At 43.5% G+C, this 20,799-nt stretch overlaps 1 protein-coding gene and 1 pseudogene across 1 annotated transcript; one reads left to right on the top strand and one right to left on the bottom strand.

The window, feature by feature from the left end:
* Window positions 1-559: 559 nt before the first annotated feature.
* Window positions 560-4,572, top strand: LOC136546078 (probable protein arginine N-methyltransferase 1). The gene is made up of 9 exons (XM_066538054.1): window positions 560-885; window positions 1,979-1,989; window positions 2,135-2,290; window positions 2,938-3,001; window positions 3,095-3,237; window positions 3,468-3,555; window positions 3,702-3,817; window positions 3,899-4,049; window positions 4,140-4,572. Exons 1-9 carry the CDS (start codon window positions 666-668, stop codon window positions 4,343-4,345), a joined length of 1,155 nt encoding a protein of 384 aa, XP_066394151.1. The 5' UTR covers window positions 560-665; the 3' UTR covers window positions 4,346-4,572.
* A 302-nt stretch (window positions 4,573-4,874) lies between these two features.
* LOC136546077 (syntaxin-71-like) lies at window positions 4,875-6,977 on the bottom strand (annotated as a pseudogene).
* Window positions 6,978-20,799: the final 13,822 nt, after the last annotated feature.

Raw genomic sequence — 20,799 nt, 5'->3', positions numbered from 1 at the left:
AATCGTACCTCTAGACGAAATGCCCCTTTGTTGATTTTTTTATTCTATTAATTTGCCTCGCAAATTGCATCTTTACAAAATGAGGAATGTAAGTATGTAATGGATGTGATTTATATGAGGATAAGTTTTAACCTCAAGTTGGTCAAATTTTTAAGAATTTTAACTCCTCGATAAGTAATACGTGCACTTATTTTGAAAGGAGAAGGGAAATATTATTTTTTAAAAAGGTTGCATTTTGGGCTTGTTTGGCACGACTCCGGCTTCGACAGTAGTTTCTCCAAAGGAACCGAATGAGCTCTACCAAACGTTTTAAAAGGATGAATCATTTTTTGGTGAATAATATAGAAGTTAGAGCTATTTTTAAATCAAGAGCCGAAGCTAGAAAAAGAAATTGGCTCTAACTTCCCGAAAAACACTTGAGGAGGAGCCTTTCCGTCGTCTCCAATGTACAGAAGTGGATTCTGGCTCCAACTCCAACTCCAACTCCAACTGGTACACGCTGCACTGTGACTTGTGAGCTGCAATAAGGGCCGGGCAGATATTTGGGCCACCGTGGCTATAAAACCTCTCCTGCCCAAACCCTTCTCCCTCGCAAAACCCTAGTTTTTCTCCTCCCCTGCTTTGCGGCGCGCCACATCGAACTAGCCGACGCGCTCCAGAAATCCATGGATCGGCGCAAGGGCAGCAACTGCGACGCCAACGGCGGCCTGGCGGAGGCCACGGCGTCGCGGCTGAGGTTCGACACCGACGAGGAGGCAGAAGAGGTGGGGATGGAGGTGGAAGAGAGCCTCGACGCGGAGGGGGAGGACGAGCAGGCGTCGGCGGAGGTGATTGGAAGCGAAAAGACCAGCGCCGATTACTACTTCGACTCCTACTCCCACTTCGGTACGCGCGCCCCCGCCGTTCGATTTAACGTTGTTTCCCCGCACATTTAGATGTTCTGTATCCAGAGCTTCGATCTTGGTAGTGACAAAGTTTCTCGTATAGTTGTAAGTGGGGGAAAGGATTGGCCTTTGTCTGCCCGGATTTGGTGCTTGTGTTGGATAGAGCTTTAGCCTGGTTACTGTGCATTAACCATTTATAGGATTCAGTATTCATTTGCAGTATTAGTGTGAGTGGAGAATTTAGAATTTTGATTGTGCTGATTGTCAAGCAGCAAAAAAAAAATTTTCTTTTGTGTATTGGTGTTGCCTGTATGTTGGTACTTCTGATAGATTATTATCATCGTATCATATATATAATAGAGATTGAGTGTTAATGATGTGATTGATCATCAACCAGAGCTTTCATTAGTCTCTGCTTGGAGGAGGAACCGAAAGATTGTTGTTTAGTTGGTTCTGCACCGTGTGTGACTTTTCATTGCTACACCAGATGATAAATGTTCGACTGAAGTTGTTTTTCGGCTGAAAAAATGATCTTTCCTGAAGTTGTGATCATTAGCTACTACTTACAATCTAGTTTACAACTGGCGCAGGACAATTAATCCTATCTTCGGTGGCGTACTTTGATGTGGCTATTATTCAGCCAATGTGTAGTTAAATGTTTGGTGGTTGGTGTAATGTGGCGGGAAAGTAAAGGCACTAAAAATGTATTCTTGTTCTGTGGAATTGATGTAAGTGGTGTTACTAATTGTATGGATGTTGTCGTTGAAGTGTTGTGTACTCTTCTGTTAGCCTCTTTTTTCGCCTCTGGTGTACTTTAGGCTGTTTTAGTGCTGTCCTGATGAAGAAACATTAGAACTGAATTGCTGGAAACTTTAATTTTTTCATCACCTGATTCATGTAGCACATGTCCAGATGTCCTGTCTCTTGTAATAATTTTTTCCATTGTAATCATATGTGCTACCATTTTTTAAATTCACCTGCTGCTTTCTGTTTCTATACAGTATATAAGTATAACTATGTACTGAACTACTCATGCTTCTTCGTTTAAGGAAGTGCAATATTTACTCAGGTTTCCCATGTTCTTTGTTTTGCAGGTATTCATGAAGTAAGTGATTCTGAAACAAACCTTACATGTGGTGGCTTAGTAGCATCACGTTTTACAAGCAATTGATATCTCATTAATTTGAAATATTTAGAGCAAGGATGTCTATGCAGTGGAGATGCCAATTATTTGCATGTACTGACTGCAGGAAATGCTAAAAGATGTTGTTCGGACAAAAACATATCAAAATGTTATCTCCCAGAACAGCTTTCTTATCAAGGACAAAGTAGTCCTTGATGTTGGTTCTGGAACCGGAATTCTTTCACTTTTCTGTGCAAAAGCAGGAGCTAAACATGTCTATGCGGTTAGTTGGCTCACTTTTGTTCATGTTTTCATTTCGGTATTATACTTAGATCATATCTAAGCTATTTTAGTGGATACATCTTTTCTATATTCAATCTTAATTGTTAAGCATTGTCTGCCACAGCGCCACACTTTCTTGTAGAGCCTTGTATCCTAATTACTATGCAAGTCACAACTATCTATGATCTGAATCCGAAATGAAAGAGAAGCTATCTAACCTATTTGTATAAACTTTAGACGCATGATAAGCACAGAATTCAATCTAAATTCTGCATCAGCTTGAAACCACTGTTTCTCGTGTAGATAAAACCTTTATATTTCCTCAAAAACTGTAGTGATTGTTTTTGTCTCTTTTTTGTAAAAAAAAAGGGATGGATATTTTCATATGTGGGGGATATGTTCATTGTCTACAAATGCAGGGCTTGCAATATCCTGTACTGACAACATGCAGTTTACGATATGATAAGTTCTATAGTTTAGGGTATGTAGTTTTTTATCAGACACCGTTTTTCTGTCAATCCTTCTTTGCTGATCTGTTCTTAGTCTTGGCCAATGTTCTGTCGTCTTGACATCTTGTGAATATGCTTTTAATAACTCTGATACTTTACTTTTACTAATATATATGTTGATCTGTTCTTACTTTTACAGATTGAATGTTCAGAGATGGCAGACATGGCAAAGGAAATTGTGAAATCAAATGGATATTCTGATGGTAGATTCCTGTCACCATTTTACTCTGTTCTGTTTCTACATTTAATGCTTATTTCACTATGATGTATCCTTACAATTATTTTAATCTCTGCAGTCATAACTGTAATAAAAGGGAAAGTGGAAGAAATAGAATTTCCAGTCCCAAAAGTAGATGTCATCATCTCGGAGTGGATGGGTTATTTCCTCCTGTTCGAGAATATGTTGAACACTGTCCTATATGCACGCGATAAATGGCTTGTAAGTGATCATTTATTAATTATTAATACAATGTTTGGATTCTGTTTTTCATAATTTATGGTACATGTTTGGTTCATTGCATGTTTATATACTCTTTCTAGCACTTATTGATGTTCTTTACAAAAAAATGCAATTTGTTTGTCTATGAATATCTTTATCTGTTGTTCTGTGCTTTGTGTAAAGTATTTGAACTTTCTGAGGGCAGCTTTAGTTGTGCTACTTTTATGTAGGCTGATGGTGGTGTGGTCCTGCCAGACAAAACTTCTTTGCGTCTTACTGCGATTGAAGATGCAGAATATAAGGAAGACAAAATTGAATGTAAGTTCATTGGGTACATGGTTTGTAAAACCTATCAACACTGAGTCTTATTGCCTTTATAAAAAAGCTTTGGTTTCAGCATTTTTGACTGGGTTATTTATTTAGTAATGAAGTTCTGTTTGGGTTTCTTGTTATCCTTTTTGCAGTTTGGAATAATGTATATGGATTTGATATGAGCTGCATAAAGAAACAGGTGATGATGGAGCCACTGGTAGATACAGTGGATGCAAATCAGATTGTCACTAACTGCCAGTTACTTAAGGTATTTGCATCCCTAACCAAGGCATAGCTTCCTTAATTTTTCATTGGACGACATTTGAGCTCAAATCCTATGTTATTTCAGACAATGGATATCTCCAAAATGACCCCTGGTGACGCGTCCTTTACTGTACCATTCAAGCTGGTTGCAGAGCGGAATGATTACATTCATGCTCTTGTTGCATACTTTGATGTGTCATTCACCAAATGCCATAAGCTGATGGGCTTCTCAACAGGTTTGTTGTTTCCTAGCTTCCATCCGCAAGGTATTGTGATTTAGGAGCAAATTTGGTTAACACAACTCATTTCCAAACTACTACTTGCAGGCCCGAGATCAAAAGCCACTCACTGGAAGCAAACTGTTCTTTACCTCGAGGATGTAATAACCATCTGCCAGGGGGAAACCCTGACGGGTAGCATGACAGTCACACCCAATAAGAGCAACCCTCGAGATATTGACATTAAGCTCAAGTACTCCATAAATGGGCATAGGTGTCGGGTATCAAGAACACAGTTCTACAAGATGCGGTGACCATGGAACAAACAAGAGATGCTTCAAAGCTCATTAAATTTTGTTTAGCTGAGTATCTTGTTTGACCGAAATGATGCTATTTCTCATGATCATGTATTATTATACATCAATTAGTTAGATTCTTTGGAATCTAGCGAAAGTAGGATTAGATCAAACTGGCCTGCTGATATGAGATTGATGTAGTGCAAAACTTATGTCATATTGCCACAAGGTTGTTGGTGGTTGTATGCATTTGAAGTCCGTTGCAAATTATCGTTTTATGCATTCCACCATTAGTCCTTGCCTTTTCTGTGTGTATATATGCTCATTGTTTCAATTGCTTGAACAGTCAAACTTTCCTTTGCGTATGCTTGTGACAGCAATGTAAATTATAGGCAACCTTGGACAGAAAGTACTTATCGTCTGGCCGCAATATTATTGTTGAGGTTCCTTTTCTTTTTACAACAGATGATGACATAGGTTATTCTGGAGACATGCTAAGGGTTCTTCAAAAATATAGTTGCCCCAAAGGATTCTTTGAAAATACATTTACCGAGCGCATCATTTCTGCAGGAGATGTTACCATACAGTTGTTTGGAAATACATTTACCGAGCGCATCATTTAGATGCTTAGATGCTAATGTTACCATATCGTGAAGATTCACATCACTGGGAGAGAATGCTGCACCAGAAAGTGAAACACGCAGATCGAACAAGATTCAGAGGACGGGACATGAAAAAAACTGAATTCAGTAAAGCTGCTGAAGTTACTTGTAGAGGTATGTTGCAATGCCAAGAATGATGCAGATCAAGATGATATCAATTGTGAAGTTCCTGGTTGATCGAAACTGCTCAAAACAAAACCCACATTCGTCAGTAGAGGTATAAGAACATTTCCCCGCAAATGTGAAAAACTTCTGTCAACTATACCAGTTACAGCATTCAACAACATAATAATAAGCAAGCCACCTGGTTGACAGTTTGTTTGAGTCTGACATTAGTCATCCTGATCTCTAAATTAGCTTTATCCACCTGCACAAAAAATCGTGCACATCATTTAACCTCAAACATTGTGGTAAGAGGATACTGTTTCTTTCTTTTTTTGGATAATAAAACAAGAGTATAACAGCTTTTTTCTTTCTTTTAGGGATCAAAATAAAACTAGAGGATAACAGTTAACAGGTGCTGAGCAGATACTAGACGCTAACCTTGGTGTCAATCTCATCCATGAGAGGGACCTGCCTATCCAGTTCCTGCAGAGGTACATGGACAATATGTTAACGTAACCCAATGGAACCAGAGAAGAAGTTAGCAGCTTGCATTTACGACAGAGCTAACCTCGTTCATGTCCTCGGCCAGATTCTTGAGCGTGTCCAGACCTTGAGAGATGAAGTCCAGCCCTTCATCCTGCACATCCCATCATCTGATGACAAGTTGGTATGAATGTTTCGTGGTCAGAAGAAATAGCAGTCTTCGCAGCAAGGAAGACCTGCACCTGCCTGCTTGATTCGCCGCATCTCGTAGTCTCTCCTGAACTGCTCTGACTCCTGACTTGTGTGGAAGTACCCCTCTTCTAATCTTTCAGCTGAATTTGGATCCAAAATAACGATGAGCAATCTCAGCTTGAGCTTGTTTACACAACGGCCAAATCCCCAAGTTCGCAAGATGAATTGAGCTGTCGGTTCACTACGATCATCCAAAGATGAATTAACCTGAATAATCGTCCAACTTGATCCCTGGCCGAGCATTCCAGCCGACTTCCTGGTGTGTGGCGCCGCCGTCGTGGGCGTCGGGGATGGCCTGGATCCCGTGGGGTAGCGCGGCCACCAGATCAGCCCGGAACACCTTCTCTTCCGGCGAGAGCCCTTTCACCTTCTTGGCGGCTATCTTCTGGAGCTTGACCACCTCCTCCAGGAGCCGAGCCTTGGTCCGCCGCACGTCGGCGTTCAGGGTCACCGAGGCCGCCCGGTTCTTCTCCTTCGCGGCCCTCGCCGATTTCTGAACGGAGTCACCCACCAGACATGGTTTCAGTGGCGGCCCAACACCGGAAAGGCAGCCAAGGGCGAGAGGAAGATCGAGACCTCGATGGCGGCGTCGATCTCGGCGTCCATGGCAGCGTAGAGGCGCGAGAAGGGGTCGCCATCGTTCCTGTGCTTGTCGGCGTCGTACCGGTCGTACTTCTTGCAGATGGAGTCCACCCGTGTGAGCACGTCGATCATGCTCATCTTGCCTGCCTACCAAGCTCCCCTACCCGATCACGAGAAGATCACCGCCGTACCGCCGTACCGCAATACTGCCAAGGGCCAGAAGCGTTTGTCGCTCGTCGGACCCCTCGCCGCCGCAGCGGTGGTGTCAGTTTGGACAGCGAATGCGCCGGAGAGGAGAAAGAATTGGAGAGGCTGCAAGATGATCGATGGTTAAGGATGTCTGGCTGGCAGGTACCTTAAGCTGATTGCCCCCGATTCTCCTGGGTCAGTTAATCATCAATGCGTGTTCATCCCCTTGGCCTGCTCCATTTTTAGAAAAAGCCAAGCATCGCCATGGCAGGAGCTCGTTCACTCGTCCATTCGTGCGACGAGCAAATCGGCACCGAAAACAAGGTCCTCTAAAATGAAAATCCATGGGTTCGATCCCCAGCTCAAATACACTGGCGAGACTTAGACGAGGAGATCAGTCCAACTGAAGTTGAAGTGCAACTCGGGTTTCAGGACCAGTCTATCTTAAACTGGTCACTTAGGACGCATCTGAACTCCGTTTTCGACGATCCACATATGGTTGTAAAGCTAATTTTATAAGGAAGTCAATCCAAGTGGTCTCATATCAAAAGACCTTCGGAATCAACGGAAATCGTCGAAACAAGTCAGCGTCTAGAATCTGCTAGGGTGCTGCGATACCATTTTTTGGTCCGTTGGACCGTGTATCGTGTTTGGTCCTATTAGGAGGCGCGTCCAGGGGTGATGCCCAAGACTTTATAAATAACAGCCGTCGCTTTTCTTAGGGTTTGAGTTTTGTTTAATTCTTGATTTCCTCGTGAAACAGACATCGTTTTACTGCAACTGTGCCGCCAAGGCTGCTTGCTGTGAACCAGGGCCCCAGTTCTTGATCTTGTTCGCCTATGGCGATTAGTCCTTTCGAATAAAGACTTGACCTCCTTCTTGTTATCATAAGCCTCATATTTATTTGCAATTTTAGATTGCGTTCATCCCATTCTTGCTTGTGTTCTCGATTCGCTAGCGGGAAAGCCTTCTCGGCGAGGTCAATCGCTTTCGCGTGGTTGATAACCAACAGAGCAGTAGTGTAACGGTTGCCGGTCCGAATCAGTCTTGGTTCGAAGCCTAGATCGTGAACGTCCTCCACCAATCGACGCTATCATACCTTTCGGAAGATCGGGTCTAGTCTACATCAAGACTAACTTTGATAAGTTGACATAGTGATGACTGACAAATGAGATTCTGCTAGCGCTCAATATTTCTGTGCAATGCGGCACATGAGCCGCACAAAACTCACAGGAAGCATATATTTGTGCGACTTGTACATGAACCATAGGCACAAGACTCAAGCTGTACTCAGATCGTTGGCCTGATCAGTCATCAAATGAATGGTCAAGAGATCAGCATGACATGATGAGACAATCTCTCCTAGAAGCCATAAACACAATCACAATGTGCTCAGTAGAAACGATTAAGTTGAAGCAAGAGAAAAAGGCATAAAAAGCAGGCAACAGGAGATAAAAAAAAGGAATAGAAAGCAAGCAACAAAAGACCAATCATTCTAGACCAAAATAAGATTCATGCTCCCATGTTCACTTGCATTGAAAATTAACAAAGAAGGTTCAACAACAAGTAGGTATTTTTGACTAGCAGTTTCTTAGGAATGGTACTGCTCTGCTGCTTCAGATAAGTATTCCAGCATGAAACTTAAACTAGAACTTAAATTACAAAGTACGCTAAAACTGATAAGATGCTAATAAATACTGTTGATTCAACTGATGGACTACACTTGGATTAATCGCTTTCCCACGGTGTTTCAGGCCTGTTTGAAAGCCAGCTTCTTCTTTGGCCTCATCTGAAAAAAGGGAAAACGTTGGAAATAAGACATCCGGTGAAGAATGAAGAGAAATTCAGGACAACATGCTTTAGCTGCCAGCATTTGAGATTCATTTAATACATTTATGGACGGTTGATGCAAAAACAGCTCCAGAATGGAAGTATCAGTTACTATACTATGTACAAATCTGAATCGCAGAAGACAAGATTAAAAATTCAACAGTGCTAAGCTCCATCAATATCTGAATTGATTCAAAGCAACCTAGATATAACACAGTGAAGCCGACTTATGACTTATGAGAACTCCTGACGAAGTCCAACAGATCATGAGCAATGTGATCGATGACAAAAGCCAAGAACATGGAAATTAATATAAAAGCAGGATTAAGATCCTGACGACAATTTGCTACAGTCATACATAGCACTACAATGATTGGGTAAAAGAAGGCAAGCTTTTTCTTTGATCTCAACCAAAAAGGATTATTCTTTGAAATACATTATATGAGATCTAACAGTGAGAAAAATATCCACTTTTAATTTCTGCAGTGTTAACGGCTGCCAGTAACTGAAATTCAGAATTAACATATTTGTTGCAGAGCTTGTACTTGGAGGGAGGGTTCATGATTCAGAGGAGCAGATGCATACACAACAGCAGTCGACACTCGAAAGAAGGCATAAGGCCGCGTCTGGCCGTGGATGCGGGTAGCCCTCCTACCGCCCCTCCCGAGCCAATTCACTTGCACCACTAGCTTCACCTTGCCTCCCTCTCCACCATACGCGCCTTAGCCGAATCACTACTGCCTCCCCGTCATCACTGATGCGACCGTGCCACCATGGTGCGCCGCCACACGGCTCGGCCACACGTGGCCAGCCATCCTCCACCATCCTCCACCCAACCGTCACCTTGGCTAGGTCCATGGTAGTCTACTGATGCCCCCTCGCTAGCCAGTAAGGTTCTAAGGTGCTCTAGATCGACGGGGCAGCTACACCGCCATAGCGGATGGTCGCCCGTCGCTGTATCCCGCCACCCCTCGCCGCCGCTTAGCGTAGCCGCTCGGGTCAGAGATGGTGATCGACCCATTAGGTGGGCCCACGCAGGTCCCAGGTGGCCGATGTAGGCGCTCAGTGCCGCCGCTCGCCGCGCCGCCATGCACTGAGTTGCCGAGGGTGCGCGCAGGTGAATTAGGGAAAATCAGGGGGTTAAATGAGAAGGTTTGAGAGAGGGGGAAATAGTGTTAGTACTTAGTTGTAATTCGAGAGAAGTGCGAGGTCTATTTTGCAAAAACGTAAGCGCGCGTGGGATTTCCCCACCGCAGGCCGTCTCCGCGTGGGCTGACGTCGCGTGGGCCGCGCGGGAGAATTCGTTTTTCTTTTTCATAAGGAGTTAAAAATAGTTCTCTAATTTAATTTTTGAGCTGATCTTTGGTAAATCATATAAAATCATGTAGGTGTCCAAAAATTATAAAACAAAATTTGTTAGGTTCCTAAAATTGTGCTCTATCTGTTAGTGTATTTAGTTCATATATATACATGTTGATACCCAAAGCTATTAAATCATTTGAGAGTGCTTAATATTATTAGGTTAAATATTGTAGGAATTTTTATGGTAAATTAGTGATAGCTTTAGTCCTGAAATTTTTATGGTAGCTTCATTGTATTATTATGTGCTCACTGTAATTTTTGTAGCTTTAGAATAGCTAAACATTAGGATAGTTAAATGCTCTTTGTTTCAATATACATTAAATCGTTAGTAGAAATAAAGATATATCCTTCGTTTGTAAAGCTAGGTGTTTATTAGTTGAACCCAACACTTTGCTTGGTAAAGATGATAGTTAGCTTAGTATCTTAGTCATTAGAGCTAGCGTAGTAGCTTAGTATGCGTATTCTTATTTTAAGAGTTGCTGTTGCATAAATGCTAAGTGTTGCAACATCATCGCATGCGTGTAGAGAACGAGTTGGCAGAGATCGTGACCACTGGTGATCACGAGTTTGAGGAGATCGTCGAGGAGTACGAGGAGGAGATTCTCATATAAGAGGAGGTCCCAGAGCCTCTACTGACTGACTCAACTGACACCGCGCCTGCCCAAGGCAAGCTCCGGTGCATAACCCTTATTTTTTATAATCACTGAATATATATGTGATGTGCATTTATGTTACAGGAATTTTATGAAAACCACATGCATAGATATAACTGTCCTATGAGTTCTACTAGTATAGGTTCGAGTAGCTACTATGCTTAGGCTTTTAGTAGCGTAACCTGCCATTACTCACAATAGGTGATTATAATTACTCTCATGATAAAATGATGAAAGGAAAAATGGAGACAGGGTAGGGATATGGTATGAGTATTGGTGGGTGTAACAGGTTGTGTCCCGCGACCATCGGGGCTTAGCTTGGTTACACTATTTTCCCTGTTCGTGTCGATTAAGGACCGTCCGTTGCTATAGATGGTAGCTAGGTCATAGACTTATTATCCTGAGCACATACTTGTTTATGGGAGCAGAAAGGCTCGTTATGCTCTTGTCGTGGGTTCCGGCGCTTTTCGGACCGACTAATTGGAGGTGGGGATAGGTGGAGGTCTAAGCACCATACTGAGACCGGGTCTCAAGTGTGGGGGCTTGGAGTCCAAGTTTGGACAGGGACCTAGACCCCATGATAGGGGTAGAATGGGTTGGTCTTGTTTATGCCTGGGGTACGAATGAGGCATGTGTTTCGGGGTACTCAGCTGGGATACATTAGTTCGCGAATCGTCGTTTCTATGAGACGGTACGACTTGGCTATGGTCTAGCACCGTAGTAAGAACTAGAAGATGAAAGATGATAAAATAGTTCTGATGGCTCAACCCTTGCTTGAAAGTAGAATAGGTGCTTACCTAGAATGGTTAGCTAATGAAGTAATCATGACTGCTAATAAAGCTTGACTGTATGGATGAACTATTGTAATGCTTTTCGTAAACAAAAAGAAAACAACAAACTCATATTGCCTATCATATAACTTGGAGTTGGGAAACTATTCCCACTAGTCGGGTAAGTCTTGAGAGTACATTGTGTACTCAGGGTTTATTTTACCCCTGTTGCAGGTGCAGCTTGAGGAGTAGCTCTTGTGTGGAGGATTCTTCTGGTGGGCACAGACGGATCCTTGTATTGTTTCCGTTAGATGTGTATTTCCATTCCGCTGTTTAATTACCGCATTCGAAACTCTGGTATTATAATAAATAATTTCCAAGAACTATTGTTGTATGAAATGGACTAAGTGTTACTCATTATTGGATCCTAGTGGTAAAACATGGATTGTTTCGAGTTCTCCCTTGAGGTGGGCTCGATGAAACTGTCCGATATAGCTAACTTTCGGGGTGCTTAGTGTCTAGTGGAAGACGAGCGCCTCTAAAAGCGTGTTATTTTGGGCAGTTCTGCCTCAGGTGGTATCAAAGCCAATAATGAGTCTATGAGTTTTAAAAACTCTTTTCAAAATCTAAAATTTGACCAACAAAAGCTTTGCAAAAAGTAGGATGCGATAAATTACATAAATAAGTATAAGCCCTAGTAATATGGTCTATCTAGGATAGTGGCACTGGTTTATCTAATCAATCTTCTATAGGTACACTAACTTATGCTGCCTAAGAATCATTTAGCTTATGAAAAGTGAGTGTGTGCTGTGTCAAAAATTATATACGAATGCCGCTATATTCTGGCCTGAGCGAACGAATAGGTGAAAGGTCCTTGTTTGGTTTTGGTAATTGAGTGACAACTTAGGTGGACTAATTGTGTTTATGTGAGATACACAGGTGATTAGTCCACAGGTATATGTGTGTGAGCAACATATGCCATGAAGGTGAAAATGGCTTGGAGATGTTGCAAAGCTCACACATGTAATGATGAAGGAGCTTAAATGCACATGAGACATGACATTGAGTCATGTGATCAAGGTGGAGAAGATCAAGACAAGACTTGGCTTGATGGACCGGTTGCAAGCGTGAAGGGCAAGTCGAAGGCTTTGGAGTGATGGACCGCGTGGTGGTGAAGCTTGAGCAAGACTTGGCACCGATGGACGATGGCAACGGTGAAGAGCAAGTAAAGTCAAGATCAATGAACCAATATGATCACGTGATGATATGGAATGGTTCATATCATTGTTGATCGTGTTGGTGCATGTGTTGCATCGACATTGGAAGGAATGGAATGCGCAAGGCAAAGGTATAACCTAGGGCATTTCATTTCACCGGTCATAGGTGTGTAGAGAAGTTTATGACCGGGTTTAGGATAGATGGCCGTACTATCAAGAGGAGCAAACTTGTTTACATATCGGTCATCTAGTGCCACTCGAGTGATCTAACTTTGCATCGTCGCTAGGATCGAGTGGTATGGCAAGTTGAGTGGCTAACATCCCTTGAGAAATGATTGTGAAAATGCTAACACATGTGCACAAGGTGATACACTTGGTGGTTAGCACATTTGAGCAAGGGTGGAGAAGTTAGAAGTAAAAATGAGTGAGTGTCGCTGGTTATACAGTGACCGGACGCTGGACCTCTAAGGGGCCGGCGCGTCTGGTCATGTGTAACAGTGAGATGCTGGCGTCGGTCTATTGACCGGACGCTGGGTCACTTGGCGACCGGACGCTGAAGGGCTGCGTCTGGTCAAAGTGGTCGGTCTGCACAGTGCTTAGGGTTATGCACCGGACGCTGGGCTATGTCTGGTCAAGCTTGACCGGACGCGTCTGGTCGATAAAAATTGGTTTTGGACCCTTACTGGAAATGACCGGACGCTAAAGGTCCAGCGTTCGGTCAACTGACCGAAGCATCCGATCGGTCAAGGTAGATGACCGTTGGAGTTAGACACGTGGCTGACTATGAGCGACCGGACGCTGGGGACTTAGCGTTCGATCAACCGATCGGAGCGTCCGGTCGACCCGACCGTTGCCCAGTGAAGGGGTAACGGCTAGTTTAGTCCTTGGGGCTATAAATAGAAGTGGCCTTCGGCCATGGCTGGGGCTGAGCACCTAAGGGGACTTAGTGTCCATGCTTATGAGTGCTTGGGAGCCCTCCATCACACATATACTTGATAGTGATCATTCGATTGTGTGAGTGAGCGATTCTAGTGCGATTGCATCGTGAGATTGCATCGAGTGGCACTAGGTGATCGAGTTGCAAGCCGGTGGTGCTTGTTACTCGTGGAGGTTGCCACCTCCTAGACGGCTTGATGGTGGTCTCTGTTGAAGCCCGCAAGAAGCTTATGCGGGGCTCCGGAGAAGTGCTTGTGAGGGGCATTGTGCTCGCCCCACGGGAGTCGTGAAGAGCAACTTTAGTAAAGCGTGTCATTGAGCTACCCTGACCTTCGGGTAGGTTCTTGCGGCGCCTGACGTGCGGGCTTGGCGGGTGATGCCAATTAGCCACCGAACCACCAAGTGAGCGGTCGACACAACGGGGACTAGTGATGAGGACATCGCCACGCTGGACACACCAACGCCATGGTCTTCCCCAAGTTGCAATTCGTTTCCAACTTAGCTGCCACGTCGTCCTCGGATTCAGCAGACACGTCGTTACTGTTTCGGTCATAACTTCCTCATACGACATCGAAACAGGCCGTTCTTGGATGCGTTGGAAAGGGGACGACGATGCCATCGTTTTGGATCTGGTCCCAGCTCCAGAAGGTCCGTGGATCATTCTGTGTGACCCGGCAAGGTGCTGCGTCACCTATTTGGGCCAACTTGGCCATGTATCGTGTCGGGCCTTAAGCCCAAGTTGTGGGCGCCCAACCCCTGGCCGTCCCCAACCCTAGGTCGAGTCTTAGACTATAAACACAGCCACCGCCGCTGCTACATAATTGGGTTTTGTTTAGAGTTTAGTTTTCCCTTGAGAAACTAAATCGTTCATTGTAACTGTGGTGACAAATCCTTTTACAGTGATCCAGGGCCCCCGTTCTTGATCTCCTCCACTGTGTCGATTAGTCCTTTGGAACTGAGTTCTTGAATCCTCTATTGATATTCACGTCATTCATATTTGCAATTTCAGATTGCGTGTTTTACCTTCTTGCTTGTGCTCTTCGATTCGCTTGCAGGAAAAGCCTTATTGGCGAGGTCAATCAAGTTGTGCTTGGTTGATAACCAACGGAGCAGTGGTGTAACGGTTGCAGGGTTTGAATCGCATCTGATTTGAAGCTGGATCGCCAACGTCGAGATCTCCACAAAATCGAACTTACTGGCTACCTCTCGGAAGATCGGACCTGTACTCATCAATTGGTATCAGATATTTCAGGTTAACCACGAGGTATAATCTTGTTTGCCTTAGATTCATATTTGTTCATTACCTAGAGTCCACAAAAAGCCCAAAAATATTTCAATTTCCGCTGTCCTATCGCCCTTTGTGCCTTTGCAATTTCGTTTCAGATTCATGTTGTTGAGTTTATGTCCGTGGTCGAGTCTTGTTGCTGGTTTAGGATTGTGTTCGTGGTCGTAGTTCAATCGCCCGTTGCTGTGATTTTTGTTTTCCGCCGCTATCCCATCCACCGTTCCCAAACAACAAGTCGAAGCCACCACATTACTCGACTTGCCCCGCTAGCCGCCTTGTGTAACTTCTCGCCGCCGCGCAAACCCTAGATAGGTTGCCAGCTGCTCTTATTTTGCCTGCATCGCATCCCTCCTTACATCATCAGGAGAATACCTACTGCTGTTAGTCACAGTGACGATCCTGTGATCGGTGTTAGAGTTTAGGGACGCTTTGCCCTAACTGCCGCCGCCGTGTTATGCCTTCCAGAAAACATACCTTGAGATACCTTCGGTAAAACAGGCATAACTTTTCGCTCGTTTATCAGAAAAATCTAAAAATTTTTCAGTAGCTTCTTGACACCATTTGGAGCCGACCCAAACTCGGCTACGCCCTGTTTGGATTCATTAGAATTGCCAAAAAAATTCAGGAAAATATAGAAAAAAAATTGTCAAAGTTTTTGCACGCTTTTCAGAGAACGTGCTGAATTTCTGTAGACCACATCCCACCTCAGTTATAGGTGCCAATTTTTGTGGTTGCATCTTTTGTGGTCCTTGTTCAGAGAAAAGTATATAAAAATAGTGAAAAAAATAAAAAAAAGTTTGTTTCCTACTAGTGCCTTTTGGAAGAATCCGGGAAAAAAATTCAGGAAAAACGGAGAAGTCTGGGCTATTTGCTTGTTCTGTGAGTCCTTTCGATCGTCCTTTGTTTTCACCTTGTTGCGCTACGTCTCGACACGTCTTAGCCAGCACCTGTGATTTGTACTTTGGATCCGGATTGAACAATCGTTACTCTGCACTCGTTAATTGCTAATCCTTGCTGTCATATTGTGTGCCTACCCATAGCTCCACATATTCTTCTGTCATCACAGGTTCATCTTGTAACTGTTACCCACGCTCAACAACAGATTGCTTCGCCACTTTGGTTTTGCTCCTGTTTGGCGTTGGTAAGAATACAGGCAAGACGGTGGTAAGCCGCTTATGATTTTGCATTCCACTTTCACCACCACCACTTGTTTCCTTTTAGTTGATAGGGATAATACTTTGGTGTTGTCTTTTTCTATCTTCTAACCATGGCAGGAACTCCGACGGACTTCAATGAGTGCGTGTCCAAGGGCGAGCTTGCAACGTTCATGACTGAACAACGCAATCTTATGACCGAGCTGACACGCAACGTGAACAATCTGGTCACCCGCATTGAACAGCTTGAGCAACGCCCTCCACCTTATCGTGCTGATGATGAAGATGCTGGTGATGAAGATGCGTATGCTGACGGTGGTGCCCGTCGCTGCCTCAACTTCAATCGTCGCGGTATGGCAGGTAATAATCATGGTAATAATGATCCTTTTGCTAAAATTAAATTTAGTCTACCACCTTTTGTTGGTAATGTTGATCCAGAGGCATATTTAGATTGGGAGCTTGCTGTTCAACAAAAATTTGATTCTCATAATGTTCATGCTGAGCATAGAGTTAGACTTGCTACTAGTGAGTTTACTAATTTTGCTTTGTTCTGGTGGAGTGATCTTTGCAATGCCAATAATGCTGCTGCTGTGCCTCAAACTTGGAATGTTTTAAAGCAACGTATGAAATCTCGTTTTGTTCCTCCTTATTACCAACGTGATTTACGTTTGAAACTACAAACTTTAAAACAAGGTGATAAAGGAGTAGAAGCATACTATCAAGAATTGCTTATTGGTTTAGCACGTTGTGGTATAAATGAAGATGATGATGATGCTAGTGCTAGATTTTTTGGTGGTTTAAACCATGATATACAGAACATACTTGATTACAAAGAATGGCGCAATTTTTCCCAATTGTATCATCTTGCTATTAAGGCCGAACGAGAAGTACAGGGATGCAAACAACACCAGTCTTTCAGGTCTAACAATGGGAGGAATTTTCAGCAGCGTTCCGAGCCGGAGACGCCCAAGCTTCCTGTTGCACCACAGCCATCTACACCTCCATTTTCTTCCGGGGTAAGAAAATTGTCTAATGTGCAGTTTCCACAGCTGAAGAAAGGTGGCACTCCGGGTGCTTCTACTAGCTCCTCCTCGTCCAGCTCTAAAATCATTTGCCACCGATGCAAAGGCATGGGACATGTCATGAAGGAATGCCCCAGTCGTCGCGCTTTCATTGCTACCGAGGATGGATATGTAAGTGCTAGTGACGTTGAAGATGATTTAGCCCTTGCTGCTAACATTGATGCAGATCCCATCGAGGGCGATCATGACAAGGAGGCCATCACCATTGACTCTGTGGCTGCTGCCGCGGACTACCCTAGCCTTCTTGTGCAGCGTGTGTTGAGTACACGTGTGGGTCATGAAGAAGAGATGAAGATCCAACGCCACAATTTGTTCCACATGTATCTCATTGTGCAGGGTTGTCGTGTTCTCACTATTATTGATAGCGGGAGTTGCAACAACTTGGTGAGTTCAGATTTGGTTGACAAGCTTGGCTTGACCACATGACAACATTCGTATCCATATAAACTTCAGTGGTTCAATAATAGTGGTAAGACTAAGGTAACTAAATCAGCACGCATTAGCTTTTTCACAGGCTCTTATCATGATACTGCTGATTTTGATGTTGTCCCTATGCAAGCTTGTTCCATTTTGTTAGGTCGCCCATGGGAATTTGATAATGATGCTTTACACCATGGTAGAACTAATACATACACTATCATACATAAGGACAAGAAAATTACATTGCTGCCTTTGTCTCCTACGGATATTATTAAACATGCTAATGAGATCAAAAATAAACCTCCAACAGACATTGCTAAAAATAATGGGATTAAGTTAAAAGGAGGTGCTTTTCTTGCTACAACTCCTGCTACTGCTGAGTTATGTGATAATCCTGATGCACCATGTTATACTATGTTTTGTCAACCTTTTATGTCTGGTGCATTGCCTGCTGTCACTAACCTTTTGCAGGAGTTCGCTGATGATGGGATGGAGTCGAGGACGACTCCAATTCTACAAGGAGGGGATAATGAGGACATCGCCAAGATGGAGTCGAGGACGACTCCAATTCGAGAAGGGGAGGATGATGAGGACATCGCCACGCTGGACACACCGACGCCATGGTCTTCCCCAAGTTGCAATTCGTTTCCAACTCAGCTGCCACGTCGTCCTTAGATTCAGCAGACACGTCGTTACTATTTCGGTCATAACTTCCTCATACGACATTGAAACGGGCCGTTCTTGGATGCGTTGGAAAGGGGACGACGATGCCGTCGTTTTGGATCTGGTCCCAGCTCCAGAAGGTCCGTGGATCATTCTGTGTGACCACGGCAAGGTGCTGCGTCACCTATTTGGGCCAACTTGGCCATGTATCGTGTCGGGCCTTAAGCCCAAGTTGTGGGCGCCCAACCCCTGGCCGTCCCCAACCCTAGGTCGAGTCTTAGACTATAAACACAGCCGCCGCTGCTGCTACACAATTGGGTTTTGTTTAGAGTTTAGTTTTCCCTCGAGAAACTGAATCGTTCATTGTAACTGTGGTGACAAATCCTTTTACATTGATCTAGGGCCCCCGTTCTTGATCTCCTCCACTGTGTCGATTAGTCCTTTGGAACCGAGTTCTTGAACCCTCTATTGATATTCGCGTCATTCATATTTGCAATTTCAGATTGCGTGTTTTACCTTCTTGCTTGTGCTCTTCGATTCGCTTGTAGGAAAAGCCTTCTTGGCGAGGTCAATCAAGTTGTGCTTGGTTGATAACCAACGGAGCGGTGGTGTAACGGTTGCAGGGTTCGAATCGTGTCTGATTTGAAGCCGGATCGCCAACGTCGAGATCTCCACAAATCAAACTTACCGGCTACCTCTCGGAAGATCGGGCCTGTACTCATCAACTAGCGTGTTGGCAAACACGTGAACCTCGGGAGAAAAATCATCGTGTCAACCTTGTTCTTCCCGTTGGTTTGCATCCCCATTACACAAGCTTGCGATTACATTCATATACATTGAGCTTGTGTTGTTGCTTTTGTAATTAGTTAGCTTGTGTAGCTTGCTAGTTACCTTCTTGCTTGTGTAGCATAGAAGTAGCTCCCTTGCATGACTAATTTGGTTTGTGTAACCTTGTTAGTCACATTGCTTAGTTTGTGTAGCTAAGTAATTGCGCTCTCTAATTTGGTATTGGTTGCCTTGTTATTGAGCATTGCTAGTGAGCTTAGTTAACTTTGTACTTTTGCTTACTAGCATGTGTAGGAGCTCCCTTGTTGCTTAAAGTACTAGTGGCATAGGTTTGTGTGACCTTGCTCCTAGAGTTGGTTAGGTGAGCTCTAGCTAGCCCGGCACCTTTGTTGCTTTATTAGTATCTTTGCAAGGTGCTAGTGAACATAGATAGAGGGGTGTAGTCTTGGCTAGACCGATAGTTTTAATTCCGCACTTGTTTCGGTTAGCCAACGTGATTAAGTTTTAAAAAGGACTATTCACCCCCCCCTCTAGTCACCATCTCAACCCTTTCAATTGGTATCAGAGCTAGGTCTCTTATTTGTGGTCTTCACCGACCCAAGAGGATGGCGGCTTATGGGCTAGATGTTGATTGTCCACACATTTTTGATGGCACACACTTTACACGATGGAAAAATTGGATGATATGCAATTTTAAGTTTATTTGCCCTCAAATGTGGTGGATGGTAAATGTAGGCTTTTCTCATGTGTTGGATGAAGATAATCTAACTCAAGCACAAGAGAAATGCCTAGATCTCAACATCCAAGCTACTAACATCATGTATAGATCTTTGCATGATTGCATATTTGGAGAGATCATGGACATGAAGACCGCCCATAAGATTTGGAGTTATCTCAATGAGAAATATGGGATGGTCTCCGATGATGATGAGCCCAAAGAGGAGGCACATGAGTGTGTTGAGCATAACCACAATTTGGTGATTGTGGAAGATTGCTCCACCTCATGGTCAAGTGATGATGATAATGATCGATCCACTACAAGTTCACTTGATAAGGTTGATGATGATGCCACAAGTGTTGCAAGTGATGATGCTACCCCATGCACACTTGATGGTGATGATGGTTCATGCTCAAGCCATGATAAAGATGCTACTACAAGCTCTCCAACTACATCACCACATTGCTTCATGTCACAAGGTGACACCAAGGTATCAATTGATAATGTGGTTGATCATGTTGAGTCATATGATGAGCTTGTTAGTAGACTTGCTCGCATGACCATGTCTTTAGAAAATGAGAAATCTAAAACATTGAACTTAGAAAATGAAAACTCATTTCTAAAGAACTCTTGTGAAGAACATAAGAAATTACTTGATACTTATAAATCTTCACTTGATGAGCTAAAATTGAATCATGAGACACTACTTGCATCTCATGATGAATTATTAGAATAACATGCTTCTCTCATTAAAATATTTACCAAGAAACTTAAAAATAATGAGAGTTCATCACATGGGTCAATTGATCAATCACATATTGTTGCTAACCCTTGTGATGTAGGCAAGAAGCATGTATCCACCTCTTGTGATGATTTATTAGATATGCCACGCTCTTCACAAATAGATGCTTGTTCTACTTCTATGTCTTGTGAGACTAACCTTTTGAAGGAGAACAATGAGCTCAAAAATGAAGTGAAGAAATTGAGCAACAAGTTAGAGAGGTGCTACAACTCAAAAGTCACCTTTGAGCATATGTTGAAGACTCAAAGAAACTATGGTGATAAGTGTGGCCTTGGCTTCAAGAAGAAGATGACAAAGGGTGAAAGAAAGAGAGAGAGAAAGATGAAGAAGCTACAACAAAGAAAGCTCTCTCATACCATGTGCTACCGGTGTCATGAAGCGGGACACCTTGCAAATGGTTGCCCTAACATTAAGAAGCTCAAGAATATAAAAGAAGAAGAGAGGCTAAAGCATGTCAAGTGCTTCAAGTGCCGCACTTAGGGTCATCTTACCTCAATGTGCCCAATGAAGCAATTGGTGAA

The sequence above is a fragment of the Miscanthus floridulus genome, chromosome 3 (assembly GCF_019320115.1).
Source record: "Miscanthus floridulus cultivar M001 chromosome 3, ASM1932011v1, whole genome shotgun sequence".
NCBI lineage: Eukaryota > Viridiplantae > Streptophyta > Magnoliopsida > Poales > Poaceae > Miscanthus > Miscanthus floridulus.
This window is presented reverse-complemented; position numbering and strand designations above follow the sequence as displayed.

Excerpts from the sequence above, each read along its gene's own strand:
- LOC136546078 (XM_066538054.1), top strand. The coding sequence starts at position 666 with ATGGATCGGCGCAAGGGCAGCAACTGCGACGCCAACGGCGGCCTGGCG. Across the intron at positions 2,291-2,937 it reads GAGCTAAACATGTCTATGCG|ATTGAATGTTCAGAGATGGC; the intron begins GTTAGTTGGCTC and ends TTACTTTTACAG. Across the intron at positions 3,238-3,467 it reads ATGCACGCGATAAATGGCTT|GCTGATGGTGGTGTGGTCCT; the intron begins GTAAGTGATCAT and ends ACTTTTATGTAG.